The 24,760-nt window shown below is 32.6% G+C and overlaps 1 protein-coding gene across 1 annotated transcript in view; it reads right to left on the bottom strand.

Annotated features, from left to right (window-relative positions):
- Positions 1-24,760, bottom strand: part of LOC129222220 (notchless protein homolog 1-like) — a 48,730-nt gene that overhangs the window by 4,997 nt on the left and 18,973 nt on the right. Inside the window, exons 8-12 of the mRNA XM_054856697.1 lie at positions 24,023-24,212; positions 18,598-18,733; positions 17,990-18,036; positions 9,416-9,621; positions 4,683-4,857 (exon numbers count right to left, since the gene is read on the bottom strand). Coding sequence (XP_054712672.1) covers positions 4,683-4,857; positions 9,416-9,621; positions 17,990-18,036; positions 18,598-18,733; positions 24,023-24,212 — 754 coding nt within the window. The remainder of the gene's footprint in view (positions 1-4,682; positions 4,858-9,415; positions 9,622-17,989; positions 18,037-18,597; positions 18,734-24,022; positions 24,213-24,760) is intronic.

Genomic DNA, 24,760 nt, shown 5'->3' with positions numbered 1-24,760 from the left:
ATTCAAAAGAACTGTGCCGTATATGGGAAGAAAATGGATTTGAGAAAATTTCTGAAAATCTTATACCGATAAAAGTTCTTGGTGTAACGTGGAATACAGCAACAGATGAATTTAAGTTAGATTTATCTCAACTGATGAAATTGTTAGAAGATGCAAAGAATACTAAAAGAAGTGTACTGCAACTATCTTGCAAAATATTTGACCCGATTGGGATAATAGCTGCATTCACTATAAGAATCAAGATTTTGTTGCAAGAAATTTGGGAACAAGGATTAGATTGGGATGAAGAATTAACTGAAGAATTGAAAATAAAGTGGGAAAAATGGATTTTGGAGGTTCCTCAACTGGAAAACTTGACGGTACCAAGATGCTATATTCCTTTTCAGACAAATGAAATTTGCTTTGAAAATGAAATTCACATATTCTGTGATGCGAGTGAAGATGCGTATGGAGCTGTTGCCTATATTCGTTACAAGATTAAAGAAGGAAAATTTGGAGTAAGCTTTGTAACGTCGAAGGCACGAGTTGCACCCATTAAAAGGTTAAGTATACCAAGATTGGAATTATTAGCAACATTAGTTGGAGCAAGAATTTTAGACACACTAAGGAAGGTATTTGAAGTTGGAAGTAATTATGTTATGTGGTCGGATTCAACAGTTGCTCTAAGCTGGATTCGCGGACATGCAAAGCAATGGAAACCTTTTATTTGCAACAGAGTATGTGAAATTCAAGGCTTGACAAACCCTCAGAACTGGAAACATTGTAAAGGATCACAGAACCCTGGGGATATAGTGTCCAGAGGCTGCGGTGCAAATGAACTAGTGAATAATCAGAATTTATGGAAAGGTCCTTCGTGGTTGACATTACCTAAAGAAAATTGGCCAGAATCTAAAGAAATTACGAAGAAAGAAATTGTTGACACGGAAAGAAGATCGAAATATCAAGTGTTAGTGAATTATGTATATGAAGACGATTTTAGCTTGTTATTGAATAAATTCAGCTCCCTGAAAAGACTGTACAGAATAACTGCATGGGTAAGAAGATTTGCAAGCAATGTACGAAAGAAGAAAAAAGACAGAATTCTAACACCATTAACAGCTGAAGAATTAGAAGAAACTGAAGAATTTTGGATAAGAAAAATTCAGTCAGAGTATTATGCTGCAGAATTAGAAAACTTGAAGAACGGTAAATCTGTTTCAAAAGAATCAAGGATCCGAGATTTAAATCCTTTCTTAAGCGATAAAGGGATACTGCTGCTTGGAGGAAGATTGCAGAAGTCAAATTTGAGTTATGAGGAAAAACATCCGAAGATTTTACCATCGAAAAGTAAGCTCTCAGAATTAATTGTTAAGGATTGTCATGAAAAGGTTATGCACTCCGGAATAAACGACACTTTAATTCAAGTTCGGGAAAGGTATTGGCTAGTGAAAGCAAGACAGATTATCACGTCAAATTTGAAGAAATGCATTATTTGCAAACGGTATAATGCACGTCCAGGAACTCAAATGATCGCTCCTCTCCCAGCAGATAGGATTGAACAGTCGCCGCCCTTTGCTACAACAGGATTAGACTTTGCTGGCCCTCTCTATGTGAAAATCAGTACTGAAAAGTATTATATTCTTTTGTGCACATGTGCAGTTACAAGAGCACTGCATCTAGAATTAGTCACTAATTTGACTACGGAAATGTTTCTACTTGCGCTTCGCAGATTTATATCTAGAAGAGGACTTTGTTCTATCATTTACTCGGATAACGCAAAGACATTTAAATGCGCTGAAACAGAGTTACAGATAATTTGGAAGGTGATTAGTGATACTAAAGTGAAGGAATATTATTCTTCAAAGGGTATCATCTGGAAGTACATCGTCCCTAAAGGAGCGTGGTGGGGTGGATTCTACGAGAGAATGGTGCGTTCAGTGAAAACTTTATTGCGAAAGACAACTAGAAAATCATCTTTATCAACTGAAGAACTAGAAACTGTTCTAATAGAAATTGAATCAGTCATCAACTCTCGTCCATTAACATTTACCAATTCTGATGCTAATGAACCGCTTCCTTTAACGCCTGCTCATTTCCTTGTGGGAAAACGACTTATGTCCTTACCAACTGTGAAACTGACAAGTGATGACATCAACAGTACTACAAGTAAGGTGTCAATAAAAAGGTTTAATTATCGCGAAAATATTTTGAATAGATTTTGGGTAAGATGGCAAAAGGACTATTTGCTAAATCTGAGATCTGCAAATTTAGTGCAACCGAACAAGTGTTCCGAGTTCAAGGTAAACAATATAGTGTTGATCTTCGATGAACATTCTCCACGCAACCTATGGAAATTAGGTAAGATAACAGAAACATTCATAGGTAGAGAAAAAAATTAGAGCATGTACTGTTAAGACTGAAAAAGGTGTTCTCCGACGTCCAATTCAACTGCTCCATAATTTAGAAATTCCTAACTGAACAGTGAACATTGTTTAAAATGTAAAAATTATTGTGGAACTCTAAAAATTTAATTGAGTTATTTACATTTTATTCATTAGCTTAGTTAATATTTCATTTGTATATTAGTATTTTATTTGTTTAATATTATGCATATTGTTTATCATGTAAATCTGAGAATTCTGAACCAGTTGTTCATCGGGGGCGAGGATGTTGTAAATCAAAGGAATGACAGTATAGAGGGCGCTGACTGCTCCCGATCTATGATGTGCGTAGTTACGTTGGTAGAATAGAACTTTGTGTTGTTAAGTGTAGATGTGTTGTGATTGTTGTCTGAAAATAAATATGTGGTTTTAGAAATGTGTAAATATTCACTTAAAGGGTAACGAGGCAATTTCGTAGTTGGATTAAACAGGAACTGGATGTATAGTCCAATTTAATAGTCATGAATTTGCAGTAAAATCATAATTTACATTTAAGAACTACTGCTTTAATCATTAATGTTAAATACAAGAATTTTGCCTCAAATGAGCCAATTTTAATTGAATACTTGATGCTTAATGACTACACATTGTCAAATTTAGAAATAAGCATCTATCTAACATAAAGAATACTCAAATGACGTTATTTTAAATCATCATTTAAACGAATAACCTGAATTCAACTTTACTTTTAGTCCAGTCAAAGCTCTATTGCTTCTGGTTTCATAAAGGACACCAGTTAAGGTGCTATTTTTTGTATATTGCTTCCACACGCATGAAAAATCTAAGATTTAAAGAGAAATGAGGTTTACAAATATTCATCTAAAATTTGAACACAATGGCTAAAAGTTTCCATTTTTGCTAAGAAGGTAATGGATTGCATACTTTAATGTTCAGTTGCTCTAAATGAAATAGAAAAAAAGATGAACAAAAAATTTGAAAACGGAAGACTGAGGCAGTCTTTGGGTCTATTTTATTTTTTCAAGATTTCAGACTAAATCAATTTATTTGTTTATTCTCTTTTAACATAAACCTATAGATGGAACTAGATCAACAACTCCGAAAAAAAGAAAAAACAACTGCTTGAAAATGAGGAAAATCAAGTAAAATTAAAAAAGCTAAAAATCACGGATCCTAACACATTAAATTACAACTTTTTATAGAAATATTTATAGTAAAATTAACAGTCACATAGTTGCCAACCTTCGAAGGAAAAAAACAGGAGATTTTACTAGAGGTATATAGGTGATTCACCATCGACATATCCTCGCGACAGAATTAATAAATTATGCTTTTAAATAACATGAATACTAAATTTAAAGTGAAATGGAGATTTTTTGCAGATTTAAGCAAATTGGTAGCAGCAAGAAAAATATACTGCAAAGGAAAAACTAAATAATAAGGAGTGAATTTGCTTAAAGTTTCGTACATTCTCCAGTCTCTACCAGAAAAGTAGCTATAAAAATTTAATTACTAAAATCCGAAAAAAAAGGGAAATCAATATATAATGAAAATACAATATAAAATAAGAAGGTATAGGATAGCACATGTTAAAATAACTTCAAACATTAAAAATAATTGAAATAATTTCAAGATGCAAAAAGATTGAATTTGGCTGCAATTTTCGGCAAAGCACTGTGGAAAGCTTCTAAAAAATTAATTTTTACTAAAAGAGCCATTAATTGGAAAAATTCTTAACATTGGTAGGAAAAATCCCTGACATTGGTAGAGTAGAAAAGGGCTCCCTCTATTAAGAAGAAAGTGAAACTTTTTGATGATTTACTGAAAAACCTGCAAAAACGGGATAAAATCGTAAAAAACGGGAAATCAGGAGATGGAAGCAAAAAACGGGAGTCTCCCGGTAAAAACAGTAGAGTTGGCAAGTATGCAGTCATTAATTCCAAAAGGTAATAGAACATAAAGCTGAAGGAGCTGCAATGTTTCACTCATAACTAAGCTGCTGAGGCTTAATCCTCTTTGATATTTTCGGATTTTTACAAACTTTTAATGACATATTTGTCTCAGTTAATGCATAATAGATAAGTACATATTATAATCATTACATTTATATCTGATCAATTAATATATAAGTTTAAAAATTAAGGCAGTAGGCAACATTAACTTTATTTTTCTTCTGTACTGGATCTGAGCCAAGTGACTGAGTTAAAACTAACAGTTTTGCCAAATTTATTATCTGTAATTGAAACAAAGTAAAAGGAATTAGATCCGATTTAGCTCATGAATAACCATCAAAAACAATTCTACCTCATCAGCATGGCCTGGCAAATCAAGCGGTTTTATTTTGTCTGTTATTTTGTCGGTTGTTAAGTCCCACACTTTCAAAGTAGAGTCAGCACTTCCACTAACAAGTAATCTACTGTCAGCAGACCAAGCAATTTGATAAACACATTGCACATGTCCACGCAAAGTTGTAATAAATCTGAAATAAATATCATGAAAGTTTTATTTATTTTTTTAAAACAGTACTTCATAATTAAATCATGCAAGTGAGAGGCAAAGAGCTAAATTTTTTTTTTGAGGAACGATATTTTTAAACCATGAAAGAAAAAAAAACAAAAGCTTCTTACTAGACTAAATAATCCCTCCCCCCCCCCCCAAAAAAAAATAAAGCGATGGGCTTGAAAACTTCAAACAAATAAATAAATTGATAAACTAAAAACTGTATTTTACTAGGATTAAGTGTAACCAGAAACTTGTTCCTTTATGTATTGCTAAGTTTGCTAAGTGATCCTTTAGAATGGTAAAACGCATGACAGCAATTTATTTTATAAGTTTGTAATTATGATCAGTTTCCAATCAATTACAGCCAAATGGTATACATTTAATGCTTAACGTTTAAAACTCTTTCTATGTGCTTATTTTCTTTATTGTAAGAGACTAAAAACTGTCAAAATGTTAGAATGGTAAAAAGTTTTGAGAAACAGAAATAATAAGACCGAATAAGAGAATTATCATTTTTAATTTGGCTTGACTTTCTCAACATACTTTTTATAGTCCATGTCGACAGTCAGCACTTCCACCTTTTTTCTTTTAGTCTTATCTACAATTCACCAGTACCTTCTAAGCATCTTACCCCCTCCCCCCTCTCTAGTAATAAATTAAGCTCTAGAGCTATTGGAAATATATTGGAAATATTTTGTGAGATGATAGTTTTAATAGTAACTGGCATGAAGAGCAAAAAATAAATAAATAAATAAATACATAAAATTAAAATAAAATAAATAAATAAAACTTCACAATAAACCCAAACATGAAAAAATAGAGTTTATAAAATAAGTTTTGAAAGGGCTCATTAGGATAGTTAATACGCTAAATATGAAACCTTCATACTAAAAACTATCCCCTTAACCACCTAATTTTCTTAGTCACAACATTAAGATGATAGGGAGCGATATATTATCAATTTTGCATTAATACAGTCGGATCCCGCTACATTGTGATCCGACTTACGCGAAATGGCTATAATGCGAGTTTTTCCTAAAAGTAATGAATTTTTTCATTGCTGATGCAAATTGCTCGCCTGCAACATGAAATTTTTTTGGAAAGGAGCGGCGGAGCGTTAGAATGCTCTTCACTGACACTAAATATTGGTTTTGTGAATGGACTTTCATCCCTTTAACATCACTGAAAGTGAAAGTTCAAACACAGTATTAGGCTAAACCTAAGCAACGCTTTGCTTTAGTTTATACAAATAACCGCTCTGATTCTAAATTTTTTTTTCTTTTTTTTTTTAATTTTACATATGAACGTTGATGAAATAGAATGGTTCCCAAACCCGCTTTTTCATTTAAAGTTGGCAAAAGTGGAAAGAAAATGAGAAAGTTTCTGACCATTAAAAAAAAGGTCAAGATTCTCAATATGCTTGAACAGTTAAAAAGTAGATCGAAGGTAGCACGGCAATTAGGTATGACTGAATCCTCGATACGTGCAATTAAAATCCAAGAAAAGGAAATCCGTAAAAGGTCAGAACTTAGTTTTAATACTGAAGCTTGCAGAGTAGTGTCTGAATAAAATACTAACATCATGAAACTAGAAGCTGCTCTTTCATCGTGGCTTAAAGAGAACAGACAGAGGGGTGTTCCCACACTGCATAAACTATCATCTTCATCATTTAAAAAATTATAATTAAGTTTACGGTATCTATTGTTCAGTGCTATTATAATGCAGTAATGTATGTACCGTACTGTTTTAATTCATTGATTTTGTGCTTCATAGCAGTAATTTATGTTAAATTGTAACGCTTTTTCTAAAATATAGTAAAAAAACATTTCTTTATGAAAGATATGGTAATATATAGTTAAGAAATGGTTTTAAACATTTTAAGGGGTGTTAACACATGTCCGAAATAATTGGGTATGCTTATAAAAAATTTCTAAACATATGGATGTTTCACAACGCAAAATTTCGACTTGCGCGAGTGGTCTTGGAACGCATCCCTTGCGTAAGTTGGGATCCAACTGTACATTCTTTTTTTAAGCACTTTTATTATAGTTGACCTGACTGTCACAAAAAAATCTGAGGCCTGCTTTCGCTTATATCTCAGAAACTAGACCACTTAGAGACTTCGGAATTTAACTTAATGATTTGCTTAATCGTAAAGTACAACTTAACACTGAAAAATTAAAATTTTAAAATAAAATTAATTATTTTGGTTAGGATGGAAAACAGCAAATTTCATGTAATTTCTCCATTATACGTGATAAACACTAAGTTTATCCTAAGTACAATGTTATTATTTAATTATATGTATCTCATCATTTACAAACTAAAGCTATTTAATTGTAAACTTACTATGCATGTTAGCGTTGTTCGCGTTGTAATATCCTTTTCGCTTTGACAAGCGATTCTTCCCGCGTACTTCAACTTCAGATGAAAACGTAAACAATGAGTGAATCTGTTTTCGCTTCCCGGCGAATTGAAGGTCAGATGACGTCACTTGTTCTCAGGCATTCTGGAAGCTTTTTGCACACGTCTTTTCCGCACGTGTCGAACTTGAGATGACGCGTTATGCTAATTGGGAAAGCAGTATTTATACGCTCGTGCGATATGACTCTTTCTCTTTTTCACTTCTGGCATCTACGATAGATGTTTTAGTTTGCCAACTTGCAGTTTGCAGTTGGGGTTTTCGGCTCTTGGCTTTTTCAGCCATCGAGATAGCCATTCACAGTTTTTGGAATGGATTAATAGGAAGTTAGTTAGATGTGATCTAATAGATTCTACTAGAACTCGCCGAACTTAGTGTTTGTGATGCATTATTGAAATGTTAGTATTAGAGATCTATGAATAGAGATCATGAAAACCTCTTCAATGGAATATTCGGTAATACTTAATAGAATTAGTAAATAGATATAATAGGTCTACAAAGTTCATGATTATACTTTAATTTTGCGTATGGCTTTGAGTTATTGATTCTTCAAGTTACTTTATTATTTTCTCATTTTATCTTTTACAATTGTTAATTGTTTAATAAATCGTTGATATTTTAAAGAATGACTTTTCGTCACTTAATATAAGATTCTTCATGCAGCAGAAGATAAATTTCTATTTAATAGTTCGACTACTCCAATCGCGTATTACACTTTTCTAATTTAATAGCTTTGAATTATCATTATTCTTTGCAAAACTTGGGCTATTCTCTTTCTTGCTTTATGCTGGAGAATTATAGCCCATCAATACGCTTAAACTTAAACCCATTGTTACAAATTTTGTTGCCTTGCAACAATAATGTTAATAGTAATCATAATGAAAATTTTGAATCAAGGCTTCTCTGGAGCAAGAATGAAATTTATTCACTGTCTTTGTTTTCTTGGGGCTTTTATCCTCATCTATGGCAATAATTGATAATGGGGTTAAGTAAAGAGACACATTAGGATCTTTAGCACAAGAAAGTTGTATGTTATGAACCATTCTTTTGCTTATATCTCAGTAACTAGACCACTTAGAGACTTCGCAATATCACTAAATGATTTGTTTAATTTTAAGGTACAACTTATCACTAAAAAATTAAATTTTGTTTGAAATTGAAAAACTTCAAAATTGCAGAATTTTTTTAAAAATACTAACCATTTTTCAAAATGCACTCAAATGGCCAAAATATTTTTTCTGGGTGAGAAAGGACAATTTAAGTATTCCTGTAGTTTTCAATTATTCCAAGAAAAACACTTCACTTACGAAGAAAAGTGCGCTCAAGTCATTTCAAAACAAACTTTCAAATTAAGAAAAATATTCATGTTTTAACACTCAAATTTAGATTAAAAGCTAGATAATGATAAAACATTCTCTACATGACTTGAGCTGCACTTTTCTTCATTTGTTAAGCCTTTTTCTTGGAATAATTGAAAACTACAGGAGTACCTTAATAGTCCTTTCAGACCCAGAAAAGTTATTTTGTCCTTTTGTGTGCATAGTGAAAAGTGCTCAGTATTTTTTTTTTTAAAAATCTGTTATTTCTATGAAAAAAATGTAATTTATGAAACTTTTCTTTTTAGATAATTGAAAAATGACAAAAAGTCATTGATTGAAGTTTTGCAAAGATTCACGTAACATTCAAGAACTTGCAGTACATTAAGCTACAACTTGAGTTCTTATAAAAAGATTCTAAATAAAATATTTGATTCTAAAAATACCAATAGCATTTCTTTAAGGTTTTCTGAAAATGGTCAACAAATTCACTTTTGGCTGCCACAAATGGAATGCTTATATTTCTATGCAAGTCAATGGGTTAAATAAAAAGTTACAAGTGAAAAATTGTTTATCAGCTGGGGATCTTTAGTTCCGGAAATAAACAAATTTGCTAATTTTCTTCCCCATAACTTTAAATTTTCTGTTTTTTAAATTTATAAATAAGCCAGAATAACAGTAATCAAATACATTTTTAATGAAAAAAAAACTTCTATTAAAAACATATATTGAGAGAGCTAAAAATCATATTTACACACATGATACATTCCAAAATCAGAGGATTCAAAACAACATACTTTCCTGTTCTTCCGTTCCATATTTTTATAGATTTGTCAAAAGAAGCACTTGCAATTATTCTCATATCAGGTGAAAACTTGACATCATTAATCAAGCTTTGATGTCCTGTCATTCTTTCGACATGTTTGTTTTTCTTTTTCATTGGAGTCCATAGGAACATTGAGTGATCATCAGACCCAGAAACCAACATTTCAGGTTCACCTTTCTGAAATTAAGAAAGAAATGTTTCAAATATTTAAAACAAATCACTGTTGCCTTTTATTTCATTAATTATGTACGTTAGGGTGTCCCAAGATGTAATGGCGAAAAAAAAATTGGGAAATCCAATGTGCATACCCTCCATATTTTTTCCTTTTCACCTCAGAAACATCAGGAAAAAAATTTATTGAAATAAAATAACAGAAACCTGTGCTGGCTTGAGGTCAAAATTGGGACCTGAAATCCTGTTCAGTGACTACAGTGGGAAGATTGCTAACTGTATAATTTCTTACTACACTCAACATCATTGCACATATTTTTGTTTCTATGTTTGTATTTTGCATTTCTCTCGTACACGCAACGTAACACAAATTGTTTTTGATCCTCCTCTTCCTCATTTTTACCGCTCTTTCAGCTACATTGTTAACTGCTCTGAGCATCGAGACCGTCTTTTTTGCATCAAGGAATGAAATATCATAGACCCATAAAGAGGGACTCTCGTTGAGAAAACTATCATCAATTTTTAAGTATAGTGAACAATGACTGGCTTTTTGCTGATATGAAATCATCACTTGTTTTCTCTTCAAAATAATAAAATAAGTGGTAACAAATGCACAATATAAATGAATAATTAAACAATTAGATGAAATCAATGTGCAAAACTTACCATACAATAAACCACAAAGATCTTACTTCGATGGAAAGCATTTCTTCTCATGGGTCGAGAAGGCTTCTCTACATAAATTTGTCATCATTTTTTATTTTGTTTCTTCTACTTCATCATCAAAAAAAGAGCTAAGACTGCTATTACGTCAGATAAATACTACAAATGCTGGATGAATTTTTGTAGAGCAGCTTTTGAGATAATTGGGTTCCAAAGATTTCAAAAAGCACAAATCTTTGCTGAGTGCTTTGACTTTTAAAATGCATTGAAACCATGGTTTCATGTATATTGTCACTACAAACAAGCAGATATCTGAAAATGGTTCCTTTTTTCTTCATACCTAATTTTAGTTGTGAACTACATAGTAATTGTTTTAGGGAGTAAATCACTTGAGCCTTCCATTGAGCTTAATGCATGGCTCCCGGTGGTCTTATTTTAAATTTACTTTCTGTATCTCTACCTAAAAATATGATAGACAGTTCTATCACCTCTCGATATCCATCCCTGACCGTAACATTTGTAAGTTCAGCACGGTAAAAGCCAAGTAAATTTTCAAGTTTGGGTACAGTTCAAATACAGTTTGAAACAACTCCGCAGCTCCTCTATAGCACTATATTTTAGTGGGATTGATGTTTTTCCAAGACTCTCTGAGATTTTTGAAGAATGGAATACAGTTGACTCCCGCTACAATGCGATTCGACTTACGCGAAACGGCAATAACGCGAGTTTATAACGAGTAACGAATATTAGAACTAACGCGAATTCCTCCCTCGCAACACGAAAATTTTTGAAACGAAGTATCAGCTTCGTTAGTGGCTACTAAGTATTGATTTTGTGAATGGACTTGCATCCCTTTAGCATCCCGAACAGCAGAAGTTGCACACACCATGCTAGTCTACATAGCGCTTTATTAGTGAATCATATAAATACTCGGTATTTTTCATTTACTTTTTTTCATTCCAAATATTTAAGTTTATAATATGTAATGATACCTTGTCACGCTGTTTCATCTAAAGTTTGTAAAGATGGAAAAAAAAAAAAGTTTCTGACAAATAAAGAGAAGATGATGTTTCTGATATGAACTAAAAACTGCGTTGGAGGCAGCAGAGTATAATCATCTCATTTTAAATTCATAAATATAGTTGCTGTATCTACTGTACAGTACTATAAAAGTGCAGCGTTTTAATAAATCATTTTGTGCATCTTCACAGTATTTTATGTTGAATAAAGTCGGATTTTTTTATTTTTAAATACAGTAAAATTTCAGTTCTTTATGTAAGAAACTGTAGTGTAAAGTTGAGGAATGGTTTGAAGCAGTTTGAGGGATGCTAATATGTGTCTGAAAGAGTTTGCTATGTTTCTAAAACATATCGTATGCATACCATTTTCTACAACGCGAAATTTCGACTTATGTGAGGGGCCTTGGAGCGCATCACTCGCGTAAGTCGGGATTCGACTGCATCAGGGCTTGTTGTGACTTGCTTAATTTTTACTTTGAATGCTGCCTTTAATATCAGTTGATATATATGACGGCAGCAAGCAAAAGGAAAGCATTTCTCTATCAGATTTTTGCTCGAGAAGGGCGCAAGTACCATATAACGACCTGTATTGGAAACAGTAGTATTACAATAGGTAATTTAAACTTTGTCTTCGAGATTCCAATCTAAAACTGCCTCCCAAACAGCCTGTGCCCAGAAGCGGCAAATAGGGTGGTCGCACCCTCAAATTTTTTGAGAGGAATGATTAAAAATGTTCAAATTCAATTTACGTAAATCGCTGATCAATGTTAAAGAAAAGCAATCTTGCTTGTTCTCCGTATTGGTTGATGAAACTCGACCCATTTCAACACTTGAGCAAGCGTTTTCCGTTTTTTAAATTATTAGAAATTCATCAAGCCTTTACCGGCCTTTTCAGAACGGAAAAAAACTGACGAAGAATCATGGTTAATTTTAACTAATGACATAATTTCCTCATATAGGCTAAATATCTTGTTCTTGTCTTGTATGCTCTGCGTAACGATGGTTAGAGGCCCGTGCAGTGGTGTAGCTGCATGATTTTCACAATAAAATGACATGGTATTTTACTTTCATTGTTACGCTCATACTTTAAGTGTGTCTATTTAATGAGTGTTCATCACTTTCTTCTGCTAGAAACACGTTCAGCTGCTCAATACATTGTATGCTTTCACAGATACTCTTTAAAAATACTGAAAAAAAAACCTCACATCAACAAATATCTTTTCTGGGGGCTCTTTAAGTATGCAATCTCCCCCCATATCATGATAATACTTGCTGCTAGCCAATACAGTAAAACCTGTAAAGTTGACCACCTTTGTAAGTTGACCACCCGTCTATGTTGACCGCTTTTGTCAGGAACGGAATTAGTCCTATCTTATATAATGAAAGAAAACCTCTGTAACTTGACCACCTCTCTATCTTAACCACCTGTCTATCTTGACCACTAATGAACCCCAAGTTTGGTTTGGAGTATTGTAAAAAACCCTTTGTAAGTTGACCACTTGGTTTATTTTTAAAAATTTTATTCAACAAATTATTATTTTTATTATTTTTTTTATAGCTTTCCAAGAATATTTTTGATGCCAGACCAGCATTTTACCAACTAATGAAACAGCAGCATAACTAAACCTCCTTTTGAGTTTAACCACATGGGAAAACTACTAAGAACCCTTTTATTCTCCAAACTTGTTTTTCTTTTGTTGTTAAACGAAAAAATTTTTATTTTTTGATCAACTATAATTTTTTAGGAACTATTAATATAAAATGATTAACTTTTCATAAACAATAAGACTTTTTTTTTTTTGATCAATTTACTGAAATTTTAAATTTTCATAACATACTATACATCATTCTGGGAAAATAATCTCTAAAAATATTCGAATAACATTTTATATTATTGATTCAAAGTAATGCTAAACAATGAAAGTGAGTTGAACAGAAAGAGTAAGTGTCAATTAGGCAAAAAATGAATGCATGGTGCAAGACTTACAAAAAAAAAAAAAATAATAATAATAATAATAATAATAATAATCATCATTACCCCCTTTATAAGTTGACCACCTGTCTAAGTTGACCACCAAAGTATTGCACCGCAAGTGGTCAACTTACACAGGTTTCACTGTGTTTTGTTCCATACTGAGGCAATTCGTATTTAAGAAACTCTACTCCCCAAATGAAATGCTGAAATGTTGCCCCTGCCTGTGCCTGTTCTTTCCCTATAGAATTATCCAGTTTAGGCACAACAATGAGTTGTTCCTTACATCCATATGAAATAACTATAGGTTAGTGATCTTCTGATTTTTGAGTACTCAAAGCTTTTATTCTTTCCTCGCGCTCCTTTTGCTCATCGTCGCTTCAAACTCTTTTGAATTAAAAAGATTTACTTATTGGAAATTCATCAATGTTACACCCAAGTGCGCCAATAGTAGTTTCAAGAATAAATACAGAATCTTGTATACTTAACTGACATCTGTCCAAAGCAGCAAGTAACTTTGGAGTAATAAAATCGCTCCTCATTACATATTTACCTGTTCCAGATTCTGATTTACTTGTTCCAGGTTCTGGTACACTTGTTCCAGGTTCTTGTATTCTTCTTTCAGGTTCTGATGTATTTGGTCCGATTGCAAGAAAATCCTATCTTACTCCATTTCGACTAACTGAAGTGCATCAGTATGTGCACAATCAAATAAATTGTTTAAATTACTCACAAAATCTAGTTGGAGCTGCCTAAATACTTCTTGCAATTTCTTAGGTTTTTTTTTTTTTTTTTGGAAATCTCTTCAAATTTGATGCTGGTTAAGTTTATTCACACAATTTGGCAACGATTTGGTGGAAATGCGTGTCTTTTCCCAAAAGATGATTCATTCCTGAATAGCGAGACTTGCACTTTCACTGATGGTTAAATTTACTTCTCGGATGTTACAAAACAAAACAGACAACTTGTTCATTGGAGGGAAGTTTTGAGCTAGTAATTTGATGTTTTTACGACTCCTACTAAAAATATCTCTTTTTTTATCGAACTACGCAACTCCACTGCCATGTTTCTTTCACTATGGAAGAACTATACTGCGCTCACTGACCAGATTGTATTCGTACAGACCCGTTTAACGTTTTGCACATTGCCATGGATAAGACCCCAACATTTGTTTTTCTGTTTTGATTTGTTTTCTGTGCACCATTTACAGCTGTTTTGAGCTTAGCAAAGTATCGCATCACCTGCGTTCGCTTGCTTAGGAATACATGTGCTATTTATACGTTTGGGCGCAAGTTGGCATGGGTTACCGTGCTTCAAATTGCATGAAGCTTTTTTTTTAAACAGTTTTGATATAAAAGGAAAAAAAATAAGAGGGTATGCATTAAAAAAATGACTTTTATTTTTTTGGGACACCCTAATGTACGTGTACTTGCCAACCTCCAAAACACAAAAACAAGGAAATATAAACAAAGAAAAAAGAAAGTGAAGGAAAAAACAAGTTTTTTTTTAACTGGTGTGTAAAGCATATTTTAAAGTATAAACTTAAAATATATTTTGAGGTGGCAACAGAGTAGTAAATTTATTTTGATCCTTTAGCTGAGAATAATATTATCATTTTGCAGAAGAAATAATATCACTTTGAACTAAAATTCTAATACATTTGAAAAAATTCTGTAGAAAGTATAGAATTCTTCATCGACAAATAAAAAGCTGGCTTTTTTTAGCAAAAACCTTTGTTACACTTTTATGTAAAATATTACAGGTCATTTACTAAATCAGCAGTTGGAAATAGTGTTTTGATTTGAACAAAAACATCTCTTCCAAAAATAAAGTATATTGAGAATTTGAAAAATACAGAATATCTTTTTTCTTTAAAAAAAAAAAGGAAGAAAACCTTTGCACATGAAAGAAATATATATACTGTTCCACATTGAAAGTGCAACACCAAAACAGCGTAGTCAGAAATTTATGCATAGTTCAGGGTAGAGGCACATCACTGAGTTTTGCAAATGATGTGAAATGCCCAGATCATCAACCCACATTAAGAAAGATAGAAAAGAAAGAACTTGTAGAATTGGCAATATTCCTGCAATACAAATCATCGAAGAAATTTTGTTTTTGTACGAAAGGTTACATGTAATAGAAAAGAATGCCAGGTCGGCGTCAACAGAGGCACTTCCAGCAAACAGACAATTTTACGAGGGGTAATGTGATTGGACTGGCAGGTCGGCTAAAATGAATTAATGACAAAATGGCAGCACCTCATGTTCTCAGAAGAGTCACACACCCATTTTTCTAGTGGTAGTCACAGCATATGAGTGAGCCATTAACCTCAGCATGGAGACAGGTCTAATTTGGCAGCAACTGCGGAGCCTCCCACCTCTCGACACCACAGCATCATGGTTTGGAGCGCTATTGTGTATAATATGTCATCTATAGTTCGTATTCAGGACACTATGATAACCGAACAATAAGTGTCAAATATGCTGCGGCCGGTGGCAATCCCTTACCCTCAGGGTAACCCAATGCAATTTTTCAGCAGGATAACGCCAGACCGCACCATGTTCACGTCTCTCAACACACTCTACAAGGTGTACAGATGCTTCTGTTGTTACCATTACTCTTCTGATCAATCACCAATTGAACATGTGTGAGATGTGATTGGACGCTGTTTGAAACTAGTCACTGCCTCGTTCAAAGGACAAACCTTGGCAAATGGTTGACAAGGAGCCCTTCCATAGGACACCATCTACACTCTTATTGACTTTGTACTTAGACGTGTTTCTTCGTGCATCACCGTTCGCAGCTATCCTACATCCTACTAAGTCTATGTCATTTTCGATCTGTAATCTGAATATTGTTGATAAATAAAGAGCACTTATTGTTCCTTGCGGTCTCTGTCGTTGTGCCAATTTCATCCCTTCCAGACTACAGTCGAGTCCCGACTTACGCGAGGGATGCGTTCCAAGACCCTTTGCGTAAATTGAAATTTTGCGTTGTGGAAAAGGGTATGTGTAAAAACTTTTATAAATATACACATAGGATTAAAGACACTTGTAAACACCAACTCAAGCTGTTAAAAACCATTTCTTAACTATACATTACTGTTTCTTGAACAAAAACTTGAATTTTTATTTATTGTATTTTAAAAAAAAGTTCTGTTCAACATAAAAAACTGCTACGATGCAAAAAATCAATGATCAATGGGAAAGGAAGACGTAAAAAAAACAACTACGGTACGTAGGTACGTACATTATGTATTAAGAAAAACAATTGCACTATAGTTGTTGAAACTTTCTCTTTTTCCTTCTATCTTTACAAACTTTAAATGAAACAGTGCTCTTAGGTTTCATTATATTTCATCAACTTTCCCATATAGAATGAAAAAAATAAATGGAAAATGAGGAGTAGTTATTTGTATAAGTGATATTTAGACTAGTACGGTGTGAGAACTTCCGCCCTCAGCGATGCCAAAGGGATGAAGGTCCATTCACGAAAAAACCGCAATTCTCTTCAGAAAATTTTCATGTTGCGGGTGAAGAATTCGCGTTAGGAATAAAATTCTTTACCGGGGTAAAAATCCGTTATAGCCAATTCGCGTAAGTCAGATCGCGTTGTAGCGGGAGTCGACTGTACTCCTTTTTTGTTGCCTTTTCAATGTTAAACAGTGTATAACCGACTTAAATCACACAAATTTGCAGAGAACTACATTGCTGTAGTGAGAATGATCACTAACAAGTGTTAGTAGCAAAACATCCTTAGCAGATGTGTTACACAGCTCATTCCTTACAGATTAAGTTCATTTTATTAGATGCAAGGTCAATTACAGGTACAGTAGACTCTCGATTATCCGCGAGCGGTTTATCCGCGGGGCGTATTATCTGCGAATCAATCAATAATCACAAACATGTATTTTCGCAGTAAAAAGCGAATACCAGTGGCTGTTTTTTTTTTTTTTTTGAAAAATTGTAAATTTACACTCAGTTGTTTTTGCTTGATTGATTGATTTAATGTAATTTTATTATTATTATTATTTTTGTGCGTTCTTCATCGTACATGCACTTGTTTGTTATTGATGTTAAGTTCGGTTGTGCAAAAATACAAAACATTTGTACTGTACTCTATATATATTTTCACTGTTTGCAGAAAGTGTTATGCATCAATACAGTTAAGAATTTGAGATAGGACAATTTTTACCTGATTTATCCCCCCATTTTAGTCTTTTTGCGGTTATCCGCGATTTTTATTATCCGCGGCACTTGTGCCACCCAATTCCGCGGATAATCGGGAGTTTACTGTATGTGCAGGTTTTCAGACGAGTTTGATATTAACTGAAGTTGCTAGGTTTTGAATTTGAAAGCAGCGGTGCGCCTGAATTTCAGATTCTCTCACAAAATAATGAAAATATATTTTTCATAAAAACATTTTTTCAAAAAACTTTACATAAGCTATGACTTTATTTTTATTTTTTTTAATTAAAAAAAAAAATATATATATATATATAAATATATTGGATAAGTAACAAATAGTAATAGTAAAAAGATTTGGAAAAAAAATGGATTTTAAACTGGTTAGTTTCAAGTTTATGCTCTCCAAAAAGAAAAGGAGGGGGGGGGGGGAGGAGGCAGTTGATTTCCTAAAAAAATATTCTCTTCTTGTTTCCAGCTCTTATTTAGACAAGAATAAGCTACTTAGAGTTTTGTGTTGATATTATACTTACTGTTATGCTGTTATACCTCTTCAAAGCAATATCAGATAACTCTTCAGCTAATAAAGAAAGAAAAAAACATTGATGAAGAAAGGAAGAAATAAACCAAAATTAGCTACAATAAAAAAGAATAAGAACAACAGAAGAATTGTACTTAAATTACACCAGTTTAAAAAAAATATATGAAAAACTGACAGTAGTGTAACACTTATATTATTGGAGCAGGATAAAAGTAATTTCTGGAGCAAATTGATTTAATCTAATGCAAAAAACTTTCTTATTTTTAGAAATAAAAAACAGATTATTAAAGATGCAAAATTGTTTATTTTAAAGAAACACAAAAGACTCAATAGAAATTAAAATAAGGTCAAATACATTAGACCTTATAATGAATAAATACCTCCTTGAAAATTAAAATAATCAGTTATCCAACGTTTTGAAGCACAAAAAATGCAAATTGCTGTAATTTGCATTTTTTTAATTATTATTATTATTATTTTTTTTTTTGTGCTTCAAAACGTTCGATAACTGAATATTTTAGCATTAGACCTTGCTCAGTACTAAAGAAAAAATAATATCATTCAAATAGGTTGCAAAACAAATCATAAAGTTAATATTACCAGTTTCAGTAATTTCTCTGTAGACACAAGTTGCTTTACTTGGATCATAAGGTCCTGTTCTCAATAAATAATCAGTACTCAAAGCAATAGTATTGACCCAGTGTCCATGACCACCCAGAGTCTGGTAAATACTACCCTGGAATAAATGAAAAAGAATTCACATGGAAAAAAAAAACAAGCCACAAATGGAAAACAATTTGCAATTAGCTGGAAGATCAGAATTTAGCTTAAATAATATATTCAAATTATTAGCTATCATAATACTTAACCATATAGCAGGCCCATAGCTAGGATTGAGTACTATAGTGTGAGTGGTATTTTATAGGAGAGGCAATATCAAATAGGCTTTCAAATATATTAAATTGTATAATAAAGTCATGAGTCTGGAGGAAATTTCATTTACAGTAAAACCTCAATAAGTAGTCAACCGGTTAAGTGGTCACTACGCTTAAGTGGTCGTTTTTCTTTGGTCCCGAAAAGGCCTCATTCACAGTAATGTAAAATGATCCTCCTTTACTAGTCACCAAATTTAATTTTACCCGGTTAACTAGACACTCAAAAATTGTTTTCAATATCAAATAGGCTTTCAAATATATTAAATTGTCTAATAAAGTCATGAGTCTGGAGGAAATTTCATTTACAGTGAAACCTCAATAAGTAGTCGACCGGTTAAGTGGTCACTCCGTTTAAGTAGTCGTTTTTCTTTGGTCCCGAAAAGGTCTCATTCACAGTAATGTAAAATGATCCTCCTTTACTAGTCACCAAATTTAATTTTACCCGGTTAACTAGACACTCAAAAATTGTTTTCTAAAATTCCTTTTCCCTATCGGATCTCAGAAAATAGTGTCGGATTTAGTTGAAAGGCTGTTTGATAGTCATTTTTCCTTGAAATCTCGATCCTCCATTTTGGTCACTCAAAGCATACTTCTTGCTGTGACTGTGCCAAGAGTATGAATAAAACTCCTTTCAGCAAGACATACAAAACCTAATACCTGGAGAAAGTTGGTCAGTATTTAACATCCATTCAAGGAACTACAAACACAGAATTTAAAGCTTGATGTATGTTAGAAAATATCATTCTCTTTCGTAAGCAACAACTTCATGAGTTGGAAGGAAAGGTTGGAAGGAATTCATCAAAGGAAGGAATTGAAGGACTGTATTAATGTACCGTAACTACATTAATAAGTTGTTATTTAGTAATGTATAAGTAAGAGAAAATAAAACAAAGTAACTATCATTGGTATTCCCCCCCCCCCTTTTTAATATTTCCACTAATTTATAGACATTGATTACATAAGCTATTGTTTTTCTCAATTCTACTGCTATTCATCAATATTGTAAGGCTTTTTTTTTCTTCTTTAAGTGACAAAATAATAAAAAAGGAAATTCAGGATGCGAAAACAAAACTTCAACTACTAATTGAAGCTTTCTTATTCACATTTTTCATTATTTTTCGTGTTTAATATTTTTTATAACTGACAATTCCTGGCTTGCTCTACTTTTTTCTTACGCTCTTCTTCTGATTTAAATTAAGTTCACACCTTTACTTTGCATAATAAATCGCTACTTTAGTGCACATTTTAGTTATAGTGCTTTTTTTACCTATTTTTAAAATTTGTTTGCTTTTATGTGGTTTTTATATACAAGTAAACCATTGAAAATAATACATACATATAAAACTCAAAAACACACATTTAAAAAGGCTTTAAAAAAAGGAATGGTTAAATTAAAAAACTTGACCTCAACAAGTTACAAGTTAATTTTTAAGTGCTAATATTTTTTCTTGGTATGTGTAAGTTATTTACTTATTTCACCTTTTATACACTGCTCAAAACAATTAGAGGAGTAAGCAAAAAAGTGAAAAAAAAAAAAACAGTATGAGACAGCCATGTATTGGTATAAAATGGATAGTACAAGTGTATCAATGCGCAATACAGAAAAAAAGACGTAAAAAAATTGGAATTAAGCTTTCATTCTTTGAAAAAAAAAAAAGAAAAACATCAAAAGATGATTTAGGGCAACAATTTGGTTACATGTAAACAATAAAAACTAGTATGTTGTGGCCATCACGAAACTTTCTTCTATATTTTTCTTTTTTTTTCTGATCCCTCCCCATGCTTGACGAGGAAGCGATATTCCCAACAAAAATGAAATTACACATGCAAAAACTTGACGACCATCCCAGTGTCTGAATTATTGCAAAAGCAAAGCAAAGAGCGAAAATTGAAAGTTATTTTAAAAGCCTTGCTTGAATTAATTAAATATTTTATTTGTTAACAAACATAAGATGGCAACAGTTAAAAATTTTAAATCATTGAGATAATATTTGCGATCATTTCCATAAAATTAAAATCACGAGAAATATGCAGACGACAATCTATTACGATTTATCTTTCTTATTGTTGCATTAATAAAACTATTTTTATTCGCTAAAAAATAATGATAATAAAAATAAATCAGCACCTCTTGGCGCGATTGGCGCCAAAATTGAACCAAAGCCTGTTTACATATGGATTCACATATATTGCAAATTTCAACCAGAACGTAGCATTACTTCTTGAGATAGGGCACTCGCAATGGAAAAAAAGAACGGGCGATTGCGCTACCCCCTTTTTAGCTGTTGACACCAAAATAAAATCAGCTCTTATACCTACTAAGGGCTACTTGCCGATAAATTTTTCTTTCATTCCATTCATTACTTCTTGAGATACAGCAGTCACAATTGACGACAAAAAACGTTCTATAGCTCAACCCCCGTTTGAGTTATTGACACCAAAATTGAATCAGCACCTGTTCCTGTTAATGACAACATATGGACCAAATTTTGTTTGATTCCGCCAGTTACTTCCTGAGGAATAGCAATCACGCGTAACTCAAAAAACGTCCCATTGCTCCACCCCCCTTGGAGGAATTCGCGCCCAAAACCAATGGGCACAAGTTCACATAGGGGCACATATGTGTACTAAGTTTCGTTCGATTTCATGCGGTAGTTTTTGCTGTAGAGCGGCCACAAAAAACTAGTCACACACAGACGTGACACACACACAGACAGACAGACATTTTCCAAAAATAGTCGAAATGGACTCAGCACACCTCAAAACGTTCGAATCCGTCAAAATTCGAAATTCGAAAATTTGCACGAATCCAATACTTCCTTCTATATATTAGATATAGAAGAAAGTAAAAAGGTACTGTTTAGACATGATGCATGAGTTTTAATAAGGCGTGTGGTCTCCTCGAACAGGTTAAGAATGCTGCACACCTGTTTGCCATAGATGAGATGATGTCATCGATCAGACTTTGGGGAATACTGTTCCACTCCTCAAGAAGTGCAGTCTCCAAGTTTCGAACTCTAACAGGCGTCCTTGGTCACATAGCAATGCATTGTTCGAGCATGTCCCAAACATGCTCAATTGCACTCAGGTCAGAAGTGCACTCTGGCCATTCCATACCTTGTATTGTTTCAGCTTTAAGCATGTTCTCCACCAGAAGAGTTCTATGCGATCGGGCATTATGATCCTGGAAAACAAAGGAATCTCCAATGGCTCCAGCGTAAGGGATGACATGAGGTCACAGCCTCTCCTCTGCATACCTTCCGCCCGTCAAAGTGCCATTCTGAATGATATGCAGGTCCATACGTTAGCCTATGCTGATTCCACCCCATACCATCCAACCAGCTCGTCTGTATTATAACCTTTCATGAAGGAATGCAGGGTTATTCCAAATACCCCTGTCCCCCCATACCAGAACAGGTCGGGTGTGACACTCCAGAATGAATCGGGACTAATCTGTAAACAGCACTTGGTGACTTTGTTAAAACCATGTTGCTCCCCTAATTGTTTTGAGCAGCGTATATGTCTACGCATATATGTTATACTGAACTACTTGATTAATAAATCTGAAGATTTTGCAAAGGCAACATTAAAACCTTTTATTTTAAACTGTTTCATATTTAACCACAAAAATAATGATGACATTACAATGAAAACATTGATTTTTAGAAACGATGTCACAAGAAAAGAAATGAAATTTAAAAATACATGTGAAAAATTTCAAAATATAAATAAAAGTTAAAAAAAAAACTTTCATAACAAAATTATTTTTTGAACTAGATAATGAGGGTACATTACATAATTTACATAACAGCCAAAGTTTTAAGAAAGGCTAAAAATATGGAAAAAATGCCCGAATTTGAGAAACTTGAAAAGTTTGCATATTCATTACCAGAGCATTACAAATCCCCGATTTTTGCCATCTTAAGTGTCTCCAACCCAGCTCTCCCACTTGCACAAAAAAGGCAACATTTTGCATAGTCTGAGTGCAAACCGAGGAACAACGGAACAACTTTAAAATTTCCACAAATTTTCCAGTTTCCAAATGAAATTTTCAGACTGCATCTTGACCAGAATTATCTTCATACATTTGTAACCTTCCTACATTTTGGTTGGTAATTTCTCCTAAAACTCACTATGGTAATTTGATAGCTACTTCTGTTTAGCCGAGACCAGAGGTTAAGCACAGATAATCGTTGTTCAGGGGCTATCTACGATACCTAAAGCCACTTTTTACAAAAAACTAAAAAAAAAACACTAATTAAGGATCTGCTGGAAGATTTTTATGTTCTTTTTCTGGTTAAAATCATGTTGCATGGTTGAAACTAATACTGAAAATTACATAAAAATGGAATATTCACATTTTCGTTAAAAAAAGTGTGCATCATAGTAAAAATAGATTTTTCACACAAAAGTGCTCTCGGATAAGTAAACGACATGCATAGTACAAACCATGTGCTTACCAATGTTATAAGACAACTTTGTTCAGTAATTGAATGCAGATTCAACGTATGCATAAAAATAAGCTGTGTGTAAAATTAAATAATTAAATTTTATTATTTAATTTGAAAGGTCGAAGCACAGTACACAATTAATTAGAAAAAATAACTTTATCTTTAGAAAAATGTTTAAATGGAAACATTGAATTACTTGACTGCTACAAGACAATATAAACATAAGCTTATAATTTATGTTAAAACTGAGCCATGAGCAAGTAAGCCATTGCCAGAAAAAGAGAGTCATTAAGAATAACTGCAGTCACTGATTATGACGAGAGTTTTTTTTTTTTTTTTATTCACCATGCACTTTTTATTGTTTCTAGTACATTTTGAAAGCTTTTTTCAAGTACACTTTTAGGCATTTATTATGTCATCAAAATCCCACCAATTATATTAATATTTACATAAATGGAGATGAAACAGATTTATGTTAGGGAATTAAGAAAAAGCATTTTTTTATTAACTACGGTACTTTACATTGTTTAGAGTATCAAAGTAAAAAGTCAAACGTCTTTCTAAATCAATTTATTGCTTTTAGTTCAACATCTCAATTCTTACATTGTAGATATTAAGAACAAAAGTCAAAATAATTACATTGCTGGCATTCCAAACTTTTATGGTGCAATCTCTAGATGAAGAATATATCAACCCAGTGCCACCCCATTTGACACAAGTAACACAATCACAATGAGAAAGAACAAAAAGCAGCTTGCGTGTTACAATATCCCAAACTCTAACAGTTGCATCCTTTGAAGCACTGGCTATTCGTCTACACTCGGCATTCCTAAAAGAAATTAAGGAAAGCGCAATTATAAAAAAATATTTTCGAGAGGAAAAAAGCATCCTCAAAACTGCAGCTGGTAATTGTTCTAAAAAGTAATATATATATATATATATATATATATATATATATATATATATATATATATATATATATATATATATATATATATATATATATATATATATTTTTTTTTTTTTTTTTTTTTTTTTCTTTTCTTGGAACACAATCAATACTACTTTTAAACATATTTTTGGAGTCAGCAAAAAAAAAAAGGGAAAATGATGAAAAACCATATTTTGTTTATATTTTTCAGAATAACCACTCATAATAAAAAACGAAACATTCATACTGTTTTACAAATGTGTTGTTATTAATTTAATGTATGCAAATGCTATTGAAAAAGCTAGGTCCATTAAAAGTTATAATCATAATTGAATTAGCGTTAGTCATTTTACCTATCATATTGCACCAACTTCAAAAATTAGGTTTAAAAGAAGAATTTATGGTGACTTCATATAAATGCCGTATATTTAGGAGAAATTCCAAAA

The sequence above is a fragment of the Uloborus diversus genome, chromosome 5, assembly GCF_026930045.1.
Source record: "Uloborus diversus isolate 005 chromosome 5, Udiv.v.3.1, whole genome shotgun sequence".
Classification (NCBI taxonomy): Eukaryota; Metazoa; Arthropoda; class Arachnida; order Araneae; family Uloboridae; genus Uloborus; species Uloborus diversus.
Note: the sequence above shows the minus strand (reverse complement) of the source record. Positions and strands in the feature narration are given on the sequence as shown.